This window comes from Danaus plexippus, chromosome 8, assembly GCF_018135715.1.
Source record: "Danaus plexippus chromosome 8, MEX_DaPlex, whole genome shotgun sequence".
Classification (NCBI taxonomy): Eukaryota; Metazoa; Arthropoda; class Insecta; order Lepidoptera; family Nymphalidae; genus Danaus; species Danaus plexippus.
The window spans coordinates 7,475,087-7,498,075 of NC_083542.1; the positions used below are offsets into that span (position 1 = coordinate 7,475,087).

At 29.8% G+C, this 22,989-nt stretch overlaps 2 protein-coding genes across 2 annotated transcripts; both read right to left on the minus strand.

The window, feature by feature from the left end:
* Positions 1 to 2,782: 2,782 nt before the first annotated feature.
* Positions 2,783 to 4,566, minus strand: LOC116776651 (uncharacterized). The gene is made up of 4 exons (XM_032669899.2): positions 4,246 to 4,566; positions 3,966 to 4,150; positions 3,320 to 3,480; positions 2,783 to 3,140 (listed from the first exon to the last, which is right to left on the minus strand). Exons 1-4 carry the CDS (start codon positions 4,403 to 4,405, stop codon positions 2,945 to 2,947), a joined length of 702 nt encoding a protein of 233 aa, XP_032525790.2. The 5' UTR covers positions 4,406 to 4,566; the 3' UTR covers positions 2,783 to 2,944.
* Positions 4,567 to 7,028: 2,462 nt separating this feature from the next.
* LOC116775677 (uncharacterized) lies at positions 7,029 to 8,187 on the minus strand. Its single transcript, XM_032668627.2, has 4 exons — positions 7,913 to 8,187; positions 7,643 to 7,830; positions 7,388 to 7,554; positions 7,029 to 7,291 (listed from the first exon to the last, which is right to left on the minus strand). The coding sequence occupies exons 1-4, from the start codon at positions 8,076 to 8,078 to the stop codon at positions 7,093 to 7,095; spliced, it is 720 nt and encodes a 239-aa protein (XP_032524518.2). The 5' UTR covers positions 8,079 to 8,187; the 3' UTR covers positions 7,029 to 7,092.
* Positions 8,188 to 22,989: the final 14,802 nt, after the last annotated feature.

Genomic DNA, 22,989 nt, shown 5'->3' on the forward strand with positions numbered 1-22,989 from the left:
TCGAACAAATTGTTAATCAAACCTTTCTACCAAAAAAGAATACTCTTAAAAAGGAAGGCGGATAAATAAATAAAGAATCTGACCGATCTAGTGGTTAAAATAAAAACAATGACAAGTATACAAAAAAGAATTCATAATACAATCTTTCCAGTAAATTTATTTTCTATTTTGTAAAATTTTTATACATACATATGCTATTGTAACGTTTCGATAGAGTTTTTAACAAATATTAATTTCAAATTTTTTGGATGAACATTTTTCAAATTCTCAATTGCATTTTAATTTTTTATTTTAACAACGTCGTCAGCTCGGCTAATTTTGTTTTAAAAAGCCCTTTGAGAAGATCTTGAACCTGAGTACCTTCTTGAAGGCACCAATATAATTTTAAATACTTGACCATACAATGTTAAAGGTCAGCTTTAGAGGTCACCTTATTGCGTCCTGACTCATGCTCCATCAGATAACCTTTACCTAACCGATCCTTAAGCATGTTATTCTTGAACATATTACAAATTTGACAGACTCGTCAAATAAAAAAAACTAAAAGTTTCACTACTTATATTGAAAGAAAAGAAATTAGTAAGCCTCATAATATATAGACATTAAACTGTATTAGAAACAGGACAATGTTTGTGTTAAGTCACTGGGAAACCAATGATAATAATGGAAACCATCATATGACATAACATTGAATTATATACGTTGATGTGACATAATATTTATTAATGAGAAGTTAGAGTATCGTCGCATATAAACAGGAAAAGCTGTTTATTTCACTAATGAATGTACAACTTCTGTATAGACGGTAATCAATCAAATGAGTAAATATAAGTAACTATAAATATTAAAAAAATCTATATACTTATTCAGACAACGTAAGGGAATACTAGTTTTATTGTTTTCATTATAAAATAATTTTCACGTTTCAACAGATCCGCAAAATAATGAAAATTTTATTTGACCGGATATTTAACATGAGAACTTTAGAGGTGTAAGTCATATATCACGTAAACAATCTCTATGAACAAAAAAAATATTTTTATTATTATCAGTATGCTTACTCCAAATAGGCACCGTCACGCTACATGTGGGGCGTTGGCAGTCTTTCATTCATAAATATTCGTGTATTGTAGTGTTAATGTGGGTCATTGAATGGGAAACTGAAAACGTTCCGTATGTATTATAACGATGCAAGAATTAACTATACTAAATATTCAGAATTTAACGAGAAACTGGATTCTGTCCACGACTCTTTTCGGTAGTGAAAGGCTAACCTATAATTCTATTACCATTTGTACCAAAGTATAAATTTTATATAGCACTTTTCTATGATTTAGTTACAGATACAAACTGTTCTATTTGTAATATTAGTAGCACATTCATATAAGACGAATTGGATGTCCTGTATAGATCTCGCTTATACATAGTTTTACTTTTAACAAAATGTTGTTAGAAAGATACGAATATTATTACATATTACTAATGAGTATGTTACTAGTATTTGTATAGTAATGAGATTTAAAACTTTCTACTCTTAAGAATTTTAACAAAAATAACATAAATTTGCTATATGAGTAAATTCTAAGGTTATGCATTTAACAAAGATAAATAGAATAAAGAAAATGGAAGGTATACACTGAATTAAACTGAACTGAACTGAATTAAACCTTACCTCATTCAAAGAAAAGTCACGAGGATCTGCTAAAGACAACAAATTCATTACATTCCATTATCTTAATTATTTTCTTATTATATATGTAATAGATATTTTATTAATAACTAAATCCAATAATATAAAATAAAAACCTTTGCTTTATTCAATTTCCATCCACAATCTGTTGGGATAGTTACTAAATAAATACTTAATTATTAATTACAATCCAAAGGCAGGAAGTGACGATAACAGTTATCACGCCTAAAAAAATATCAATTTTAAAATAAACAATTACGTGTTATAAAACATTGTTCGTTGGGACGACACTGAATGGAAGCTAACTCTATTATCGAACATCCGCTATCCGACCAACTGTACCAGACGTACGAAACGTAGATAATCTGATAATTGACTTAACCTTACCTAGCAGGCAATAACAATTCTAAAATAGTAAAATACACAGTATATTTACACTCTAACTGTACACATAAAATGTATAAATTTTTTTACTCACTCTGAAAATAAACTATTTCAAGTATTATTTGCAACGAATATGATAGGTGTATGAGTAATTAGGAAAATCACTAGAATAATTTTAATGATATAATATATGTATATTAATATAAATAGTTAATTAATTACATATAAATAAAGTATATACTTTTATGTTAACAAATTTTTTATGCGTTGATTTAATAATTCGCTCGATAAAGTATTGATTTCATGGAATCTGTTGTAATTAAAAACTAGAATAAGATATATATTAAAAAACACATTTTTAGTGTAAATAATAATTTTGGTACCAGAATGTGTTACTATATATTTGGTTTGAGTATTCAATGTCTCCTTGTGATAATATCATGAACTTTTATTTCTTATTAAATATTGTATGATAAAATCTATTTTAGTATAAAAAAGGAGGTTCGTAAATCTTCAGGCTTTTAGCCTCCATTAATCATTTTTATTGACCTGGTAAATGAAGCCTCTGTGACGGGTTCAATATTTCGGGAGCTTGTTTACGAACAATTGAAATCTTTGTCCCCTATCTCGTGTTTTGCAAGAACTTTTTACCCGTAGAACTATTTTATTCTAACAAAAGCATTTAGTCCAGAAATAAAAATGCAAAAACAAAATCTACTATATATTATACGTAAAGAATAAACTACAGGCATATTTTTTTTTAATGATGATGTTAATTGCCTAGATAGTAAGTTACTTGAAATGTCTTGGCAATTAAAATATACTTATATAATTAATTGATTATGATATCTTCATTTCAAGTAAATCAATCTAGTTCCTTGTAGTGTACATTAATTTAAATATGGATACATTGACATCAAATACAAGGCCTGATGCCTTTTCTAATTCTTCCACTGGTAATTCGTAAAATGTCTTCCATTTATGTTTTTCAGCTGCTTTTTGAGTTCCTATTGACGTCATCCAAGCACATGTCATGTCTATGTTCCGGTCTATACAAATTTCTTTTCTAAAACCATCAAACAACACAGCGTTTTATGAAAATGAAAAAAACACGTTGTTATTATGTACTCTCATAACATACTTAATAAAAATATTCGTTTGATTCTCATGGGACATCTAAATTAAGGGACTCTTTAATAAATTTACAGTAAAATGACTCGAGAGAGAACATGGAGATATACCAACCTTAGTCTTACAAATTCACTGGCCATGCCCAATCCCCTTTGATCCGGCCGTACTATAATCCCTCTGCCTTCGAAGTATGATTGGTAATCTTTAATCTTTATATCTGAATTTAGTTCTATAATATGGAAAAAATTCTGCATCTCCTTTGTTTTTTTCTCCAACTGAAATCACATCATCCCAATACATTCTATTTTTACTTATCATTTATACTAAGCTAGTATATTATTTATAAAAATAATTACGGAACTATATATAAAAATCTACAGATAAAGTTTAATCTTTTAATTAAGACAGCAAAATTTTATTATGGTCCGTACGATTGTAGCGCTGATTTTGTCCCTCACATCCAACTTATTCATTTCAACTCAATAGATTATTTGAAATCAAACAGAACAGACACGATCGGGTAAAAGCTCGTGTCAAATTATAATCAGAGACGTTATGCAATATTTTAGATATATGTAAATTTGCATTCATAATCTGTATATACTTTGTATAAAACAATATTAAAGTATAAAATGGAATTACCATAAACTAATTTATATTTTCAAAATAGGAAATCTTGACCTTTCATTATTTGGAAAAAAAAGTTATAAATGAAAAATTTATTTCAAATATTATATCATAAATTATTAAACGTTATTACCGTTTTAAAAGCATCCTCTTTTCCTGACTGATCTTTGAACTCACATATCATGGATAAACCGAGAATGTCGATAGTTTTAGAGTCGTCATCTAAGCAACAGACAGTTATGTGAATTGGGCTAATATCGTAATAGTTAGAGATAATAGTCTTGTATTCCGCTACAGCTTCATCGTTTTTATATATACCTATAAACAAAGCAATCACAAACAGAAATAATCACCTACAAAAAAAACAGGTATAGGGTTTATTATTTAACATTTTTAAATATATTAATAAGTACCTGCCGCTTTATGAAAAGCCTCATCTTTGATAAAGTATTTCGCACAAAAATCCAATATATCATTTTTATTTTGTTCCCATGGCATATCTTGAAAACGCAATTTAACCTCACTCCCATCCTTTCTCGTTACCTTTAGTCTGCTCCATACTTTACAAGACATTTTTTTCACTAATTACGTAAGAATTAATTAATTTTTAGTACAGTACTGTGTGCCCAAGTAAAATATCTAAATATAAAGACATTAACTTGTGACATTGTATATAAAGTAACAATGGTATCTTATCATTATGATAACAAAAAATAATCTCTAAATAACATACATCAGAGTTACTATTTGTTGGAGATCTTTCGTAAAAATAAACAAATTATTATCAAAGTGTCGATTAGTCATTTCCGACTCGCGTTTAATAAAAATATCCATAAATAAATAAAATATACACTACTAAAATGAAGCACTTTAATTCATGATTGGTCGCCAGCACTGCAAAAATTTTATCTCAATGCGTTCCGGATGACTTTTCCAGATCGGAGTAATTTAATAAGATACCGGAAAAACTTGCTAAATCTGCGGGGAGGCAGTTGGAACTGCTAAGCACTTGCTGGTGGGATGTAGGGTACTCTTGAATAGCAGTCAATATTCCCGTCGTCACGATAGGGTTTTAGAAATCTTACGTGAAACGGTTAATCTTTCGGTGGCAAGAGCGCAAAAAGAAATAACCAAAAACCAACGATCAGTAGGTTTTGTGAGAGAAGGCAGTACGGCTACAAAATCAAACGTCAAGCCTTACTCTTTCATTAAAGCGGCTCCGGATTGGACTATAAAGATGGGTACGTATGAGAACCAATATAAAATCCCTGAGGATATTTGTGCGACGGCGTCCAGAGCGGAGATATTTTTATAATCGCGAATTTTAAAGAGCGTTGTGATATTAGAGCCTACGGTTCCTTGGGAAACCAACATCCCCAAAGACCATGCCATCAAGGTCAACAAGTATTACGAGCTCACTAACGAATTCACTAAGAATAGGTTCGTTGTAAATTTATATACGGTAGAAGTAGGAGCGCGAGGTATAACAGGCAAATTTCTCTACAATCTGCTAAAAGACTTGGGCCTGCCAAGAACTGACTTCAGTTCTTCCTTGGAACGTTCGTCGAAGGTAGCCCTTGTAGGTTCGTTTCAAATTTGGTTAGGTAGAGAGAGGAGCTTGGACAGTGGAGGTGAGCGTTTAACGCGCGTTAGATAGGGGCTCCTTAAATCTACACCTGGATCGCAAGTCCCAGAAACTATTGAAACTCCTTTCCCTGACCCGGCACCCGCACGGTGAATCCATGGAATGCTGAGAGGTTTCGTCTCTCTTAACGGTTATGACTGTTTCGCATTGTTAAGAAATAAATATTGTTACGTATGACCAATGCATACCAAGGGTTAAAAAAAGTTATAGTAGGAAATGGTAAAGATAAAGAATGAATGAACAACGATAAAATACTTAGAGATACGATAACAGCTAACCTCAGAAACAATTCCAAGGTTACTCAAGTTCAACTAGAAAACTAATTCTGATACCAATCAAGTTTTTATATATCAAATATTAGATAAAACTCAAAGCATCTTTTATATATAAAGAAACTAAATACCAGCCTTGTGTAAATAAATCAATTTGGGCAAAACCCGAGTGTATAAATTTGGAATAAAGTGAAAAGATTTTGGGTATGGAACATCGCAAACGTATTTAGGAAAGGATCCAATGCTCTAACATAAATCCAAGTGTACTTCAGAAAATCTGAAATCTTTGCCTTTGATCTGCATTTTGGTATTTTATTAATAGTCCAGATAATATAAACGCATCGAGAACCAAAACCAAGCTAGTCAAATTTAACTTGCTATATACGGTTCCAGTTGTTTTACTGCATTATTTTGATTAATATAACGTATAAAGTAATTTGAACTATAACCTCCTTGACGAATTTGATATTCATTATTTTACCCAGAAAATAAGAGAAATTCTACTTTACGATAAACAAAAAAATTATAAAATACTAACTCGTCTTTTGCAATATCTATAATACTCGAAATATTACTTATCAAACATCAATTTAGATCGCCTTGTTTGAGTTCGTTAAAAGTGTTGTTATAAAGATCGGATTCGACTGCCTCGTCCGGTTTGTGGTACGCATTAACGAGAGTTGTTTATTATATAATATGTCGACTTATTCTCGTAACTCGCTATGATTTTTGGTGATCCGTTCCCAATTAATATTTTTTTAAAGCAATTGCGTTTATTAACTTTCAAAATTTTACTAACGCTGTCACAGGACGCTCCTTAATTTAGCTTAATAAATAATCAAATTTCTTAGTAATGAGGAGTATATTTTTGATTACTGATACTGATTTTTTTAATACTGATACTGATACTGATTTTTTTAAATAATAATGCTGACTATATTAAATATATTCACATGTCATCCTAACACTGTTTTATTCACAATAATATGACGAGGCATATTCTTAACACACACATAAACATACACACACATATGTATAATGGAATCTCAAATTATGAGAATCATTTTCCATTTCCTTAATATTTTTTTTTAAGTAAACATCAAGTCACTGTGATTAGCTCTAGGGTTGCTGGTTAGATACTGTGGCTGTAATTGATTTAGCTAAACATTCGTGATATTTAGTGATATCGCTACTATATCACAGTAAGTATCGTTGTATCAACCTTGTTGCAAAAGTTTGTTATCTACCAAATTGAACAGAACAAAAATAATAATATGAGTCACGAAATAGTACATGAGATTTTATTTTGTTAACTATTAACGTCACTGGTTGTATACATTAGCTTAAAAGTCACCGGTTGTATACATTAGCTTAAAAGTAGATACATTAGTGTCGTATGTTAATCCAGTCTTATGCTCCAATTCAGCTACTGATACCTCCGAAAAGGTCTTCCAGCCGTTTTTATCGGACGCTTTCTGTGTGCCTATAGATGTCATCCAAGCACATGTCATTGGCAAACTGTGTTCAATGCATACAGATTTCCTAAAAATAAATAATTTAGAATATTTAGTAAACTAACTAGATATAATTTTGAATAATAAACAATTTTATATATGTCAATGAAGATGTTTACATTACCTTAATCTAATAAATTCATTAGCTATCCCCATCTTCCTGTAATCTGGTCTCACAACTACTCCTCTACCTTCATGATATTTAGCATAATCATTTTTCGGACCATTATATTCGAACAATACTTTAGCGGCACCAAAAAGATTCTTCATTTCCTTCGTCTTGATTTGTATCTTTAATTTTAATATTATTTTCAACTATTTCCGTAATACATTTATACTCAAAGCATATTTACCCACAAACCCACATAAATTTACTTACTTGCTTGACAAAATCTTCAAAATTATCAGTATTTTTTGACACTATCACTATAGATAAGCCGATTATTTCACCAACAGTATCAGAATCCTCATCAATACAGCATATACTAATGTGATGTGGTTTTTCTTCATAGTATATTTTTGATATTTCCATAAATTCAGCCTTGGCTTCGTCATTATTTACTATACCTAAACATATTCAAAAAAATGCTGCTAACTAAAGCCAGGCAAATGATCATTAGCATCATAAAACAGTAATAAAATGTAATACCTGCGGCTTTGTGGAAAGCCTCATCTCTGAGTAAATGTGTCATTATAAAATCAACCACATCTTCTTTACGATCTGGGGGAGCATCTTGAATCCGGAATTTAATGACACTGCCATTTTTCTCTACTTGGAACCGACTCCACACTTTAAGTTTCGATTTTTCTGACATTATAATTTAGTATATAATATGAAAAGTCACTGCATAGGTCCAAGCACAACGATGAGCGAACACTCTCTGAGAGCAACGATGTATTTCCTCATCCACTTAGCCGCCACCGTCATTGTCATTTACTATCCATTAATTTATTAATGACCATAATAATTATTTAGCATACAAGCATTAAACAATTACCAAGAATACACTTATTAATAAATTCATCAAGTTTTATACTGTTACAAATACGTAATTAAATATTATAAAGGTGTGTTACACTATAATCAACTTAAAATTTATTTAAATACGATCCATTTTAACTAAAACAGGTACAAATGAAGGTACAGACAGAATTTAATAAATTATTATTTATTATTCATATTATTTAAATAGGTACACAGCACAGATTAATAACATCCTAATTATTTGGTTTGGCTGATTTACGAGACACTAATATGAAACAAAAACGACTGGTACCTATATAGTGATGATATATAGTGATACGTCTCGAATATCTCGTGACATCATTTAAATATCTTCGTGATTAAACAAGAAACGCAATACAGCGACAAACCGGTTTTAGACCACTATTTTGGTGGGAGAACAACACTCGTTCTCACAGAGCATTAATTCAGATATGGGGGTAAAATAAAATTATATATTTAACTGTCATCCTTAACAGATCTTGGAGTCGTTGATATAGAAACCCACTACTATATTCATAAACTAGCACATATAATCGTATTTTAATACCGTATTAAACAAAAAGATAGTTATAAGTATTTTAAAAGAAATATTATATGTACTAATAATATTGCAGATTATAGCAAGAAGACATTTCATTTCAGACAAGACAAAGTATAACGGTTACTGTAAATAAATCGAAAATTTAATTTAAATTGAATAATAAAATAATAAATACGCTTAATATTTCCAAAAGAAATACCTTTTTTAACTATACCTTAAATTGATAATACATTTATTATTAAAAAATAATAAATTTAACAAATAGAATATATGAAAACCTTTATCAGTAGTAGAACCGATACAACAAAATGTAAATAAATTGTAAACTTTTAATTAGATGTAAATTAAAAATAATTTTGCAAATAATTTATTAAAATAAATTAAAATAGTATAAAAATATATTCAAAAAAAATCTACAAACATTTTATAAAGTTAAAAGCCGCGAGGAACAAATGTTTTATTCACTTGAGTTCTTACATTAAATAAATATGTTAATGTTTAGCTTACCGAAAGCAAAATTTGTAAAACCTAAAAGAAAACAAAACTTTTACAGAAATCGTTAAGTATCTTTACAATTACTTAAGAAACTCCGTCCCAAACATTCCCTTTTTATCTCATTTTTAACAAATTCACTTTTCCACGGCAAAGGTTCAGTAATCAGTTTTTATTCTTGTTTTTAAGTTTCAGTAAACTATTTATTACTTTGATTTGACTCGAGATAGGAAAACCTTACAAAAACAACTTTTTTCTTTAAGGAATCACAAATACTACTACAAAAAAAGGTTTTTAATTTCCTACTGTAAAAGAAAGAAGGTTTTATTGTTTTTTTGCTGCATTTTAATGAAATAAGTTTGAAACTTTCATTTTATGAGTATTTTATAAAAGAAACTAAGTAGATGATTGCGGGTTACCCATTATTAAAATATAAAAGTCGCTCCGCTCTGAAGTCTGATAAAAAAAACATTCATCTTTAATTAACAAAAAGGCGGTCTTCAAATTACTCTAAACCTTTATCAAACGTATCCAAGAACAAGATATTAAAACTCACAACTCATATATGATTTACACCACAGTTGGGGCCCTGGAGTCGTTGTCAAGCCGGGTGCAAACGCAATGATGTACCGCGGCCTGGCTGAGAGCAGGAGAAAGTACGGGGGTTTTTAGTTAGTAAGAGTATGACACTACCTCTTGCCCCACCCAGGACAAGAGGGGTCATATGATGATTTTCCCTTTTATAAAAAAAAAATATATGATTTACAAATTTTAAAAAGACCCCGAACAAAAATATTTGTAAATTAAATTATTACACACATAAGTGGCCTTCTTATGTTTCGTTATGTTTAAAATTCAATACTGTATATTATGATTTTATCAACAAAAATATATAACTACTGCTTTATAAAAAAAAAAACAGGATGAGGATGTGACGTAATATAATTAATTTTATATCAATTGCAATAGAGTTGAAAATGGTCAGGACATTTCAATGTTTTCTATTTATGAGAAATGATACTATGAAATAATGTTAACGGTTCAACGAATGTGTTTGACAGTTCCAGATTGCTTTTAACAAACAAAGAAAATGCTTTATTATAATAGTCTAAAAATATGGAAATACACATATATAAATCAATCAATTTAAAATATTAACATATGTACGCTTTGTACAGTACAGTAACATTTCGTTAGATATTAAATTAATTTAAAACATAAAAACAGTGAATATTTTAAAATTAAAATCCTAAGAGGTGTTAATTAATTAAAGGATTAAAATAACAAATTGAAAAAGGTATGCTTTAGGATAAACGCTCAAAGTAATCTCATTATACCTCGAAGACGTTTGTTTGTCAGCCCGTTGACACCTTTCAGAAGGGATTCCCTTTCATCGTATATTCGTAATTAAATAAGGGCTAACAAACGTCTCTAATGTGGTTGTGTCGTACTAGGCCCTTACTTATACTCTCGACGATTCGACTCATAATCATATATAACACTAACATTAATTTTGATATATAATATATTTTTTAAAATTTGGTGTAAACATTTTTTTTTACATTTTTAAATTCATACTCATGATGTATGTACATGTATTTTACAGCGTGTATGGTTATCTACCTGAACGAATAAGGATTTTCAACATTGAAAATGTTGCTATACAAATAATTAATTAATATAAAAATATTCATACTATATTTTTATATGTTCAACTTAGTTCGACAATGCAGCTAATTCTGTTTCCTTCTGTGAACCAATAAAACTCAAAGCTCTTTTGTATTTGAATAAAACAAGTGATTTTCTTTCTTATAAAGAAGTAATACATTTCTTCATTTAGAAGGTGACTATACCTGCTTGAATATAATTTCATCCAAACAATCAGACTAAATCCTTGTTTGCAAGCGTGTTACGTACGCGCTACATATTATAAAATAAACGTACATCGCCGGGGCAACATCGTTGTATGGATAAAATATCATATAACGAGTGACGCCGCTGACTCCGCGGAACGAACACCAAGTCGTGTGAACCAGAAGATTCCTGATACCAAACAAGCTATGGAATGGCATTGCTATCCTAACATCGGATCAATCATGTAGTCTTAGGTATAGGTTATAAGTTTTATTATGTAATTCTTATTATTATATACATATAAGTATGTTTCGTAGTTTTTCTGGAACCTTCGGTTGCCACCTTATATAATTAGCGTGTAAATGTTTATTGTATTCGTTTAGTGGCACGACATAAAGTAAGGGGCATGAAAAAAATAATCTTCTATATCTAGAGATTTAACTTTAAAACCCAATAACATACAAACTTACTTCTTTTTTAATACAAATATAATGCGCTGGCATTACAATACAAATGGAATCGTATTAATGAAGTTTCAAGCGCAGCTGCTATCCATGAAATAAATTCTTGAAAACAAGTTACTTAATTTACACTGTTCTAGAATAAGGATTCAACTTCAACCCTCGTGATTGTTTGATAAAAATATAACGTGAACATTGTTGCCAGTTCGATTCGTAAATATATTGAAATGGAAATACACATTAAGATGTGGTTAAGAATTACATTTTGCGTTTTAATATAATTGAAACATTGATTTGTATAAGTAATAATTTGTCCTTATAAATTATCCCTGAGCTGAGCTCTGAGCTTCAAACACTAAACGATTCCATACAAAATTAGTCAACCGTTAACTGTTAGCTCCAATTGCTGCTTAGCGACCGGAATAACTTAATTTTAAATTTACGTGACAGCAATTTTTTAATATTGTGTCAACGAGAGAACATAAAATTTCACGATCGGAATAACTGGGGTGTTAAAGCAGATTACAAATGTATAGAGAGAAACAATTTCTGAGATTTAAAAGAGAACAACTTGAGATAAAGATAATGTCCGTCAAAAACGTAAATTCACGGAAAGTCAATCTCCGCATCGGATTCATTAGTCGATATCCGTTTTGAGATGAACCTTCAGATTGACAATCACTAGTCCATTTCCACTCCTCGTGTCCACCTGTCGCAGTTTGAAATTAAATCGATGCCTTTGATTCTCCGACCTTCGTTTAATTTAAGATCTCTTATTGGCAATGTGATTCCTCTTTTAGGATTAATTAAGTGTTGCCTGTAGAAATATATATATTTTTTATTATTGTTGTACTTCAAAATTAGGTATTTTGTAAATCAATGTTTATATCATAATTCTAATTTTCAACCATTTTCAACCAGAGTTAAAATACGAAAAATTTTGGTTCTATCCAAATATTAACGAGACAATTTTTTGAATTCCACACACGAGAACTTTTTGAAATTTAACTTTGATTAACACCGAGTTCAAAAGTAATAAGATACAAACATTAATTAAAATCTCAAAATAATTAAACGTTCATGTGAGATTCCAACGTAATTATTAAGGTTTGTGAAAACTTTTCGAGGAAGTTTTAAAGGCTGTGTCGGCATTCATTATAAAGTTTCCATCAGATTTTTAGAAAAAAAATAATAATATTAATCTAATGAATTATTTCAAGTTTAAATATCTCAATATATAATATAAAATGTTTGTCTGTATAAGTCTGTTACATTAATGAGAGAATTAATGTGAAATAGACGGCGGGATGATGAAAAATTTATAATTATTTTAAATTTATAAAAAGTAATGCCGTTAAAATGTATATATATATATATATATATATATACATATATATATATATATATATATATATATATTGTTTTTACCGAGACAGACGGGTTACTGTTTTAAACACATCCCAAGTCATAGATAGTAAAAAAAAATTCATCATTCATGATGAAATAATAAATAAAAATGAATAATAAAAAAAAATTTACGTCTGTAAATGAATAATAAAAAAAAATAAGACACATTTAGCAGCTGTCGTTAGAAAAATGTTTCAAAATAAATGATTTGCAAGCATGAAATAGTTACGTACCGATTATTTAAAATTGTACAAATAAATATTACAATGATTTATACCTAAAATATCAGCTTATTTAAATCAAGTGTGTTCTCAGAGGTAATGAAATCAGGCCGGTACTTGAATCAACTCATCCGGGGCTCGATTAATTGGTAGGTGCTTAAAGGTTTTCATACGCGCTATTATGTTTTTATGAGCCGAACGCAAACGTTATATTTATTGTCGTTCAGGTAAATTACGGTACTTCAATATGCTTTTATGTTTAATTCAATAAATTGTATTGCTATCTGGTTTTTCGATTATATTGTATGATTTGTACAAAGGAATTATTGCAATATATCAATTATATAAGGTGGCAGCCGGAGGTTCCAGGAGCACTACGAAACATACTTATATGTATATTATAATATTAAAACTTATAACCTACACCTACGACTACATGATTGATCCGATGTTAGGATAGCAATGCCATTCCATAGCTTGTGTGGTATCAGGAATCTTCTGGTTCACACGGCGTAGTGTTCGTTCCGCGGAGTCAGCGGCGTCACTCGCTATATGATATTTTATCCATACAACGATGTTGCCCCGGCGATGTTCATTTATTTTATAGCATGTAGCGCGTACGTAACACTTCTAGACATTTGACAGTGTGCACAGTATAAAAACTGTTAATCTGTTTTATTTATATGGAACCGTTTTGTTATCTACATATTTGTACGACATCTTCAGTAGTAATTTTAGTGTTTCAAGCGACATTTTAATTTTTTTGTTAGATTCCTATTTAACATACAATCCAAAATATTATTACCAAAGATTTTCGTCTCGTCTGCCCGTGATCACGGATGCTGCAAAGTAGTCGAAACGTGAGATACAGTGAAGCATTATAAAATCGTGTAGTGAATCAGAAAATTGACTGTAAAAACAACTTTTACATTTCAATACAATTTCAATGGCACGAGTTTTCCTATATAATAACAAAGATCAAAGATCTGTTGAAGTACAGTCAATAATTGTCCACTGATTTCGTGCTAAGACGATACTAATTAAATTAGATTTTTATGTAAGAAAAATTAGTTGTCTCCATATATCAATGTTATCTTGAACTGGTCATATTTGATTGTACCCTACAATACTCAGTGCTGTTATTGAAAAAAAAAAACAATGAACAAAAAATTCAAACAGTGAAATTGTAAACATTCTGAATGTAAATATATTTGAAGGTAACATTAAGTTAAATAATACGTATTTCACATTAATTAATTGTGTGTAGGTTTCAATGTAACTTTCAAATACAAACCGAAACCTGAAACAATACTGCCTCCCGTTATTATTTCATTTTGTTCCATTTTAAATTCCAAGAATTTTTAATTTATTACTCGCTGTTGTAAATTAACCCTTACTTTTTTACATTTATACTTTATTAGACATACATGTCTGATATAAATCAGAAAAAATAGTGAAACTAAGTTAAAAATACTACTTGCTTTAGAAAAAATAGTTTTTTTTATTTTCTTTCCTAAATGTAATGAGATCAGTCTAGAGGATGATTTCTCAGACAAGAGGAACTTTGTCTACGATTTGAGTATTATCATTTAAGGGACGCGTATCAAATTTTTTATAAAACAAAATAATTTGAAATACAGGCAATGTTATATATAATCTTGTTTTAGTACAGTAGCAAAAAATACTAATAACCTTCCTCGATCACGTTGTTTTCAACCTAAAACAAAATTTGAACGGTTATCTTTTGCTGCAAAAAATTTAATCACCTTTTTTTCGCCTATTTATATAAAGGTATTTCGTTATATTTTATAAGTATACATTTACAAAAGTACTAAAGATATTGTGAATAGGGTGCGTTTTTTTATTCTTATATTGTAAAAATTGAACTTTAATAGTTTACTAATACCAAAAAGTATAAAATAAACTATGATTTTAAAGTATCTTCCAAAATTAAAACAAACTCGACAATTTGTGTAAGGCAAATGGAAATCAAAGCTTCAATTATGGCTTTGTCCCATGGGAAAATAGGCACAGTATATATGATACATATAAAACGTAAGAAACTGTAAAGAAATTGGTCGGTCTCATTTCATCATCATAAAAAGTGGCACAACGCCATTTTTTTTATGCTAAAGAGGGCAACCGACCAGACGGTCTACCTGATGGAGGTGGTACCGTCGTAAATGGACATCCACAACATAGTTTTGAGAAGTATTGCCGCCCTTGATTAGGAAAGAGGGGGAGAAAAAAGTGGGAAAGGGATCAAAAAGGGATGGGGTAGAAAAAGTTAGGAAAAGGGAAACGGCAACCGGCTCTCTTACTCATCGGATAAAATGCAGCCATTAAAGACTACTCCACGCCGATCTTCTATGAGAGGCCATCCTCTCACTCTTCTCTTCCCCGGTACTCCCCCGGTCGAGCCAGCCCATGTTCGAGCTGCAGTAACTTGACCATAGCTAAGCTCTACCACCTAAAAGAATGCACTTGAATGAGATATAAGTTACACATTTACCTAAAGAACATATTTTAAAATCTTTAACGAACACAATTGCAACATGCTCTAATAATGAAAATAAAGATGTATTAATTGTCACATGTAAATAGCTAATTGGGAAATCTTCTTGGGTAAACAAAATTAATTTTCACATCAGTGTGCACACGAACTTGACCAAGTCGTAGGCGAGAGATAGTAAATGTTTCGCACAACGTGTTTCTGAAATTTGAACAAAGGGTTTCTCAAGATGACTGTGTGAAATATATATAATTCTCCTTTGGGTTTTGACGGAACACCGAAATTATTCCAGGCTAGAAGGTCCGAAGGCCTGGCTTACTAATAACTGTGTGAGTTTCGAAAAATATGTTTGGAAGATGTTAATATTAACAGTTTAGATTTTAATATAATACACAACTTCGCTGTTTTGCAAAGTTTGTACACTAACAATTTGAGTTTTGGATCAAGTACAAACGTACTGGAAACTTCAGAAGGACGAGTAAGTTTGATCTTCTTTAATATGGTTTTTACATGATTTTTTTAAATTCAAGTAAATTTTTTAAATACTTTACAAATTTGTCAGGATAAAATCTTAAGCAATCGATGAGAAATAATTATAAATATGATATAGCTTTTTCTAATCAAAGATTTTTTAAAAAGAAAATGTGCTTGTCATTGAAACTGAAATAGTAAATCGTCGGCGATTAGTAACTGAATAAATCAGAAATAAAAAGACAGCAAACAAAACAGAGTTTCTTAAATAATTTAACAAGCTATACGTCGACTGTACTAGCCTGCCTTCCAACCGAGTTTACGAGTTTTCGATATTGAATTTCAATATGCTTGCATTTAAAAAAGTACCTATAAGACGCAGCATCATGTTAATATTAAACAAAATTTAAAAGTTATAAGCTACTTTATATAAAAGGAACTAAAATTATATATCAAGGTTTCTACTACAATACTACCTTTGCTGTAAGCAGCGCAACAAAGTGTCGTTAGAAAATAATCAATATGTTTTTATGTAATGTTTCAGAGAACAAACTTTCCTCGTTTAACCCAACTCAAAGTTGACAAGTATTCTGAGCTCATCACACTAAACTAAACTGTCACGCCTCTGTACTTATTGGCCTGCTCACAACTGATTAATTTTAAATCTATAGTTTTAAATATATATCCTTATTCGTACAAGTAATTCATCATTCATTCATTATGATATAAATTCTATATATTAACATACTAATCGCTGAGGAACCACATTTTAATAATAATCAACTTTTTTATACACAGTCAAATATGACCTATTCAAAGATACATTAATTTTCATACTGACTATTTATTTAAATCCATTTATTTAAATGCGAAACAAAATATATACATTCCTAAGTTGTTACAGAATATAGTAGCAATAATTTTCATCTCGGGGGACAAAACTTTAGTCCTGGTCTTTAAAGTAAGTCTTAGTGGTTTAAGTTAATACTAGATTTTCAAGAAATGTTAGTTTATAATACCCACAACAAATATTCAGATGAACAAATATTGGTCTGTTTATTTATTTATGCATATAGGTTGTTAATATTTTGTATTAGCAAACACAAATGAAACTAAGCCATTTTATTTTCTGTTTTTTTTTAAATATATTATTAAGATAAAAAAAATATAAAACGGTTTCCAGTTTCCATGAAATAAGGAACAACAATGTTATTAATGTTGTTTGGATTTTTGTTGAAATAAAATTAATTTTTCCATTTTCAATTAGCCTTTCACAAGCCGCTTCTTCTTTATGGTTTAAGTTTCGACGCCATACTATAATAGCCGGTTATAAAGTATGCAACAGTTAAATTATTTTTCTTTATAAACCCACTTCACCCACTCAACTAGTTAGTTCAAAGATAGAAAAACTTGATGGCTCGAGATTTCAGATTGAAAAATACATAAGCTTTGTATCCGCTAGTAGTATATTATATTCGTTCGTAATCAAATAATTTTCTTACTGCTTTGTATATTCTAAATGATTTTGATTTCTTGCATTTTAAAATGAAAATCAGATAGTAAATTACATTTTTGAGATGAGCAAGAAAAACATTGAAGAATGACATCCATGCTAGAAGTGAATTGGTAGTATAGTAGGTTCTAGTACATATATTTGTCCGACCATCTATTAAAAAGTATATTTAATTGGATGCAAAACGAGCTAGAAATAAATACGTTAGAAAAAATTTTAAGAACGATATTCAACTTTTATTTATTTAAGAAAAAGTTCTTGTAACATAGCTGTTTAGGGTGACTGTAATTTTATACATTAAATAAATACTTCTTTAATTGTTTTTTTTTTAAATTCAATATGTATATTAATTGTTCTTATATAAACTTTTCTATGATATTCCAAACAAGTCTTCTAATCATAACAATCAAAACAAAAAAAAACCATGCACTCATATCTCTTATTGATTTTTTCGTACAGCTAAGCTAACCTTTTAGATAAAGTCGCAATGTTTTATACTTCTACATTAAAAGTATAACAATCAGCTTTACTAGGTTAAATATATGACTGGAAAAAATTACTATTTAAAAAAATTTATTTATTTTGTCTATAGAACATTTACTATCATAGCATTCTATATATCTGCAATAAATAGTTAAACATATCTTGAATTTTGTTTTATAAACGTTTTTGAACACATTTTTACGAATTAAAGTATCATATCGGTCAAATAACAGATGAATTTATGCGAACGCCTATTAAGTTTATAATAGCAATAATCACTTGGCTATAATTGAGTATTTTTTTATTAAAGCAACAAAAATATTTTCTACGCTATAAATACATTATATCGCCAAGGCAGCACCATGGTATGGATAACATAATATTTAGCGAGTGAAACTTCTGATTTGTGAACGAACCTCTAGCCTTGAAAGTAGAAGATTCCTGATACCAGACAAGCAATGAGATGGTATTGCTATTTTAACGTCGGGGCATGGTGTCGGGGCAATGTAGTCTTAGGTATAAGTTATAACTTTTTGTAATGTATATTGTTTAAAAACATACTCTACATAAGGTATTTAGTTTTCCTGGAACCTCTGGTTAGCCGTGAACCTACTCATTATAACAAAAATCTCAACAGCATTCGGATATTACCAAATATAACAAACAGTTTTGCACCAGTCTATTAAATTGATCTTTTGACAAATCTTCAAAAGAATTAGTATTCAGTATTATTATTTACAAAATTAGTCAGACTTTAACCAATTCACAAATAACCACAACTTAATCGTCTTTTCAACTATCGTCGTAAACTGAGCACCGATGCCTTTAAGTGGCAACGCTATGTATATATATCTATTATATAGTTAAGTCTTCAGCCCATTTATATCCATTACGATCTCGCAGGAAAATTCCTGTCATAACCCCTACATTACTCCTTGGCTGACTAAAGCTCTTTTAAAGATCCATCTTAGGTGTCAATCAGCCTGATCGACTTCTTCCCTTTCTTTCCTTTTCCGCCCCTTCACTATCTTGTTGAAGAAAAAAAGTTCCTTTTAAATCTGCACCTTTGTTTTTAATGTTCTTCATAATGTTTCAAAAAAAAAAAAAAAAACAATTCCACCCTATATTTTTATAGTGGCACTTCTTAGTCGTCGTGGATTGGTGTTAGAAATAGATCTGTGCTGGTCGAAACACACTTTTCCTGTCCAGACTTTTCAAACCTAACGAACTCATTCAGCGCATTTCTAACTAACCACTTTTAAATTTTTATTTCTCAACGTACACCACTGCCATTTTTTATTATCATATCACAATATTATTATCAGTGTCCACGATAATATCCCTTTACTTATCGATGAGATTCTGATATACGTATGGTATAATAGCATAAGGATAAATATAACAAGTGAACCGTCATACCACTGAAAGAATAATAACAACTAAAATAATGTAAATAATTATCTAGTCCTTATTTAAAAATGAACATAGTTTTTGACTTTCAATGTAAAAGTGGGTACGCCACCACAATTTATCAAAACGTATTGTATAATATGCTTATCTTTGTAAATAAGTAAGGAGTATTTCATTGTGATAGTATAATTATTTCAAATAAGCTTCTAATGTAGTCCACAATTGGGGTATATTTAAATTATAATAGGAATGTGCCGATTCATTGAAATTCAGTTCCCATTCGTTCCTAAGAAAGCAACAGGTAGGTCAAGGCCGTACGGGCTTACCTTTTTAATAATTTGTGTCACCTTGCAAATGTAACATTATATTCTATAAGAGAAAACGGGATATAATGGCTTCAATAAGTTCAAAGTGGGAATAATATATAACACATAAATTTTTGATCATATATTATGCTGTAGCAATTTAGATTATCTTGTGACGTTATTCTTAATTCAAATTTTGAAATTTTTTTGAATTTGACTTATGCTAGAACAAAGAGATAGAAAACATAAAATGTTTCAATATGTTTTGTAACAAAAATATGTATAGAAATATATAAAATGAACTCTCTTCTAGCCTCCGATATAATATAATATGCTTATCCGGGACCCGCTCAATCATCTATCTCTATATATCCGCTGTGAATAAGACTTGTTGAATTTTCAATGGATACATTCGGCCCTCAATCTTTCCGCTCGCTAACACATCGATTTTTCCTCACAAAAGCCCAGCTAAACCACTCTTTCATGCGGGGTCAACGCAAGGCTTGAAATTTTACTTCAATGATAAAAAAAAAACTTCCAAAGCCGTTTTCACTAAAATAATTAAACTGGTTATTATATCTTTAACTCATTAGTGCAAGTGCCGTCGTCCGTGCTCCCCTAGCTTCTTTAAGATATGTCTTTTAACTTGATTATAATAATAAATGTATGTAGCCAGGATAAGATACTGAATCACAATATTTATTCTTTTTATTAAATAAATATAAATAACTATTTATATAAGTACTTACTTTGTAATGAAATTATTTAAGCATCAGCTTGTTTCATTTTAAGCTATAAATACTGGTTTCAACCGTTGTCTATCATTGATCAAATGCTTTACATTAAGATTTTGAAACAGCGCTTTTATCTACATTTATATTTCTATAATTCCCATCATCTTATAAATAAATGTAGCGGAAGCTTTGTACCCCTTTTTTAAACGAAGTGAAAAGCTGAAAGCATTAACTAACACAAGTTTATTTTTAGAAGAAATTAATTACATATATATATATATATATATATATATATATATATATATATTTATATTATATTTAATAGAATAAGCATTAAATTGTCAAAAAATTACACCTCTAACATGATTTACATAGACATTCCGTGATGATTCCTCAATGTACGTATGTCCTCAAAGTGTATGTAACATGTCCCTTAATGTCAAACATAATACCATTTCTATTCTTATATTGAACTGGAAATAACCAGTCAATTTTATAACCCGTTTTGAAGATGGTATTTAATAAATATATATATATATATCACAATAAAAATCTGTATTTGTAGTACGTTGGTCAAAAAGTCAAGAATATTTGCTTGAAATATTTGAAGAAATTGTTATACTTTATGATTCTTTTTATAACAGCTTCAAACATTATCTTTAAATGATAATCTTAAAATCCATCGTAGACATTACTAAAAAGTTTGTTGCTTCTACTTAAAAAAATTATACAACAACACTTATCAATATATCACAAATCTACAATTTAATGATTCATAATTAAGGTTAGCGATTATCTTATACATGAACTAGTTGGTAGAACCTAGCGGGAAACCTCGAGCATGGGCTGGCTCGACCGGGGCAGTACCACCCTCACACAGAATATCAGCGTGAAGTAGTCTTTAATGGCTGCGTTTCGTTCGATGAGTGAGACAGCCGATTGCCCTTTCTCTTTTCCAACCATTTCCTGCCCTTTCCCTTTTCCTAACCCCTCCTCTCCCTCTTCGACAATCAAGGTCGGCAACGAAGTCCATGGGCGACGGTGACTACCTTCTATCAGGTAGGCCGTCTGCTCGTTTGCCGCCTTAGAAATAGAAAAGAATGAAAATGTTTTACCTAATATCCGGACAAGTTTTAATATTAAGTATTTTAGATTGTTACGTGTTTTAAAAACAGACAAGGTTAATTTTCTAATTAATTATATAATTCGTTAATGCGACATTGTATACACTTCTACATTTCAACTTGCGATCGTCTCACCATATTCATTCTTTGTTTGAAGAAGGGGAGACAAGTTAAATATTTCAAATACGTAAAGAAGAATTTTAAAAAAATTAAAAGATTCGATAATAATATTGACTCAGTTCTTTATATACATAAAAATTTTGGGCAAAGTCAAAATACAATAATTTTAAATTATACCAGTGAGTTAGCTTAAGAACTTCTGAATTGTACATTTATTCTTAATCTTATCAAATAAAGAACTATTTGATTTTCATTTTTGATTTTCATTTTTGATACTGAAAGGAACATTGTACAATGTATGTCTGCTCGTTAAAAATATTTTTCAATATCTTCGCTCTTCCATTATAAGTGTAATAAATCTTGACTTTGCTAGTGGAAAATACATTGTACTGAAGTATCAAGAGGTACTTTTTTGTTTTAAGATGACATTTTAAACATTGTAAATATGTTGAAAATGTGTTATGTGTATTGTAAATTTATAACAGAAGTACATTGAACCATGTCATTTCACTCAACACTGAATTCGGTGAGAGCTTAACCAGTATTTCAGTTAATTTGAACAACAAAAATCCGAATAATGCCAAAAACACGTACATACATAAGTGGCATTAATGAAATAAGTACTAATTTAACCTATAACATTTGGGCTTTACCTAAGAATGAAGCTTTGAATTTTCTTGTTTGATTTAAGGAAACTTAAATGACCTATCTATATACCAAAAAATACTGCAATTCAACATTCCTCATTCTATAATATTTCCTATTAAATTAATTAAAAATATACACAAGGCTGCAGCCCCTTTTAGACTCTAATAATTAGAGGGAGAACAAAAATGTGCTTGATGATAAATTTTAAGTATCCATGGATATCGTTACATAGAGACGGTCAAATGCTTGTGGTATGTATAGTTTATTAATTAATATAAGTACTTTTTTATTATGTTTAAAGAAACAATTGAATTATATTTTCTAAGTCACAAATCAGAGCTCTTCCTCTTCTAACACAAATTATTGTTCATCTTGATTAATGTATGTGAAACTTATTATTTACATATAGAAAAAAAAACGATTT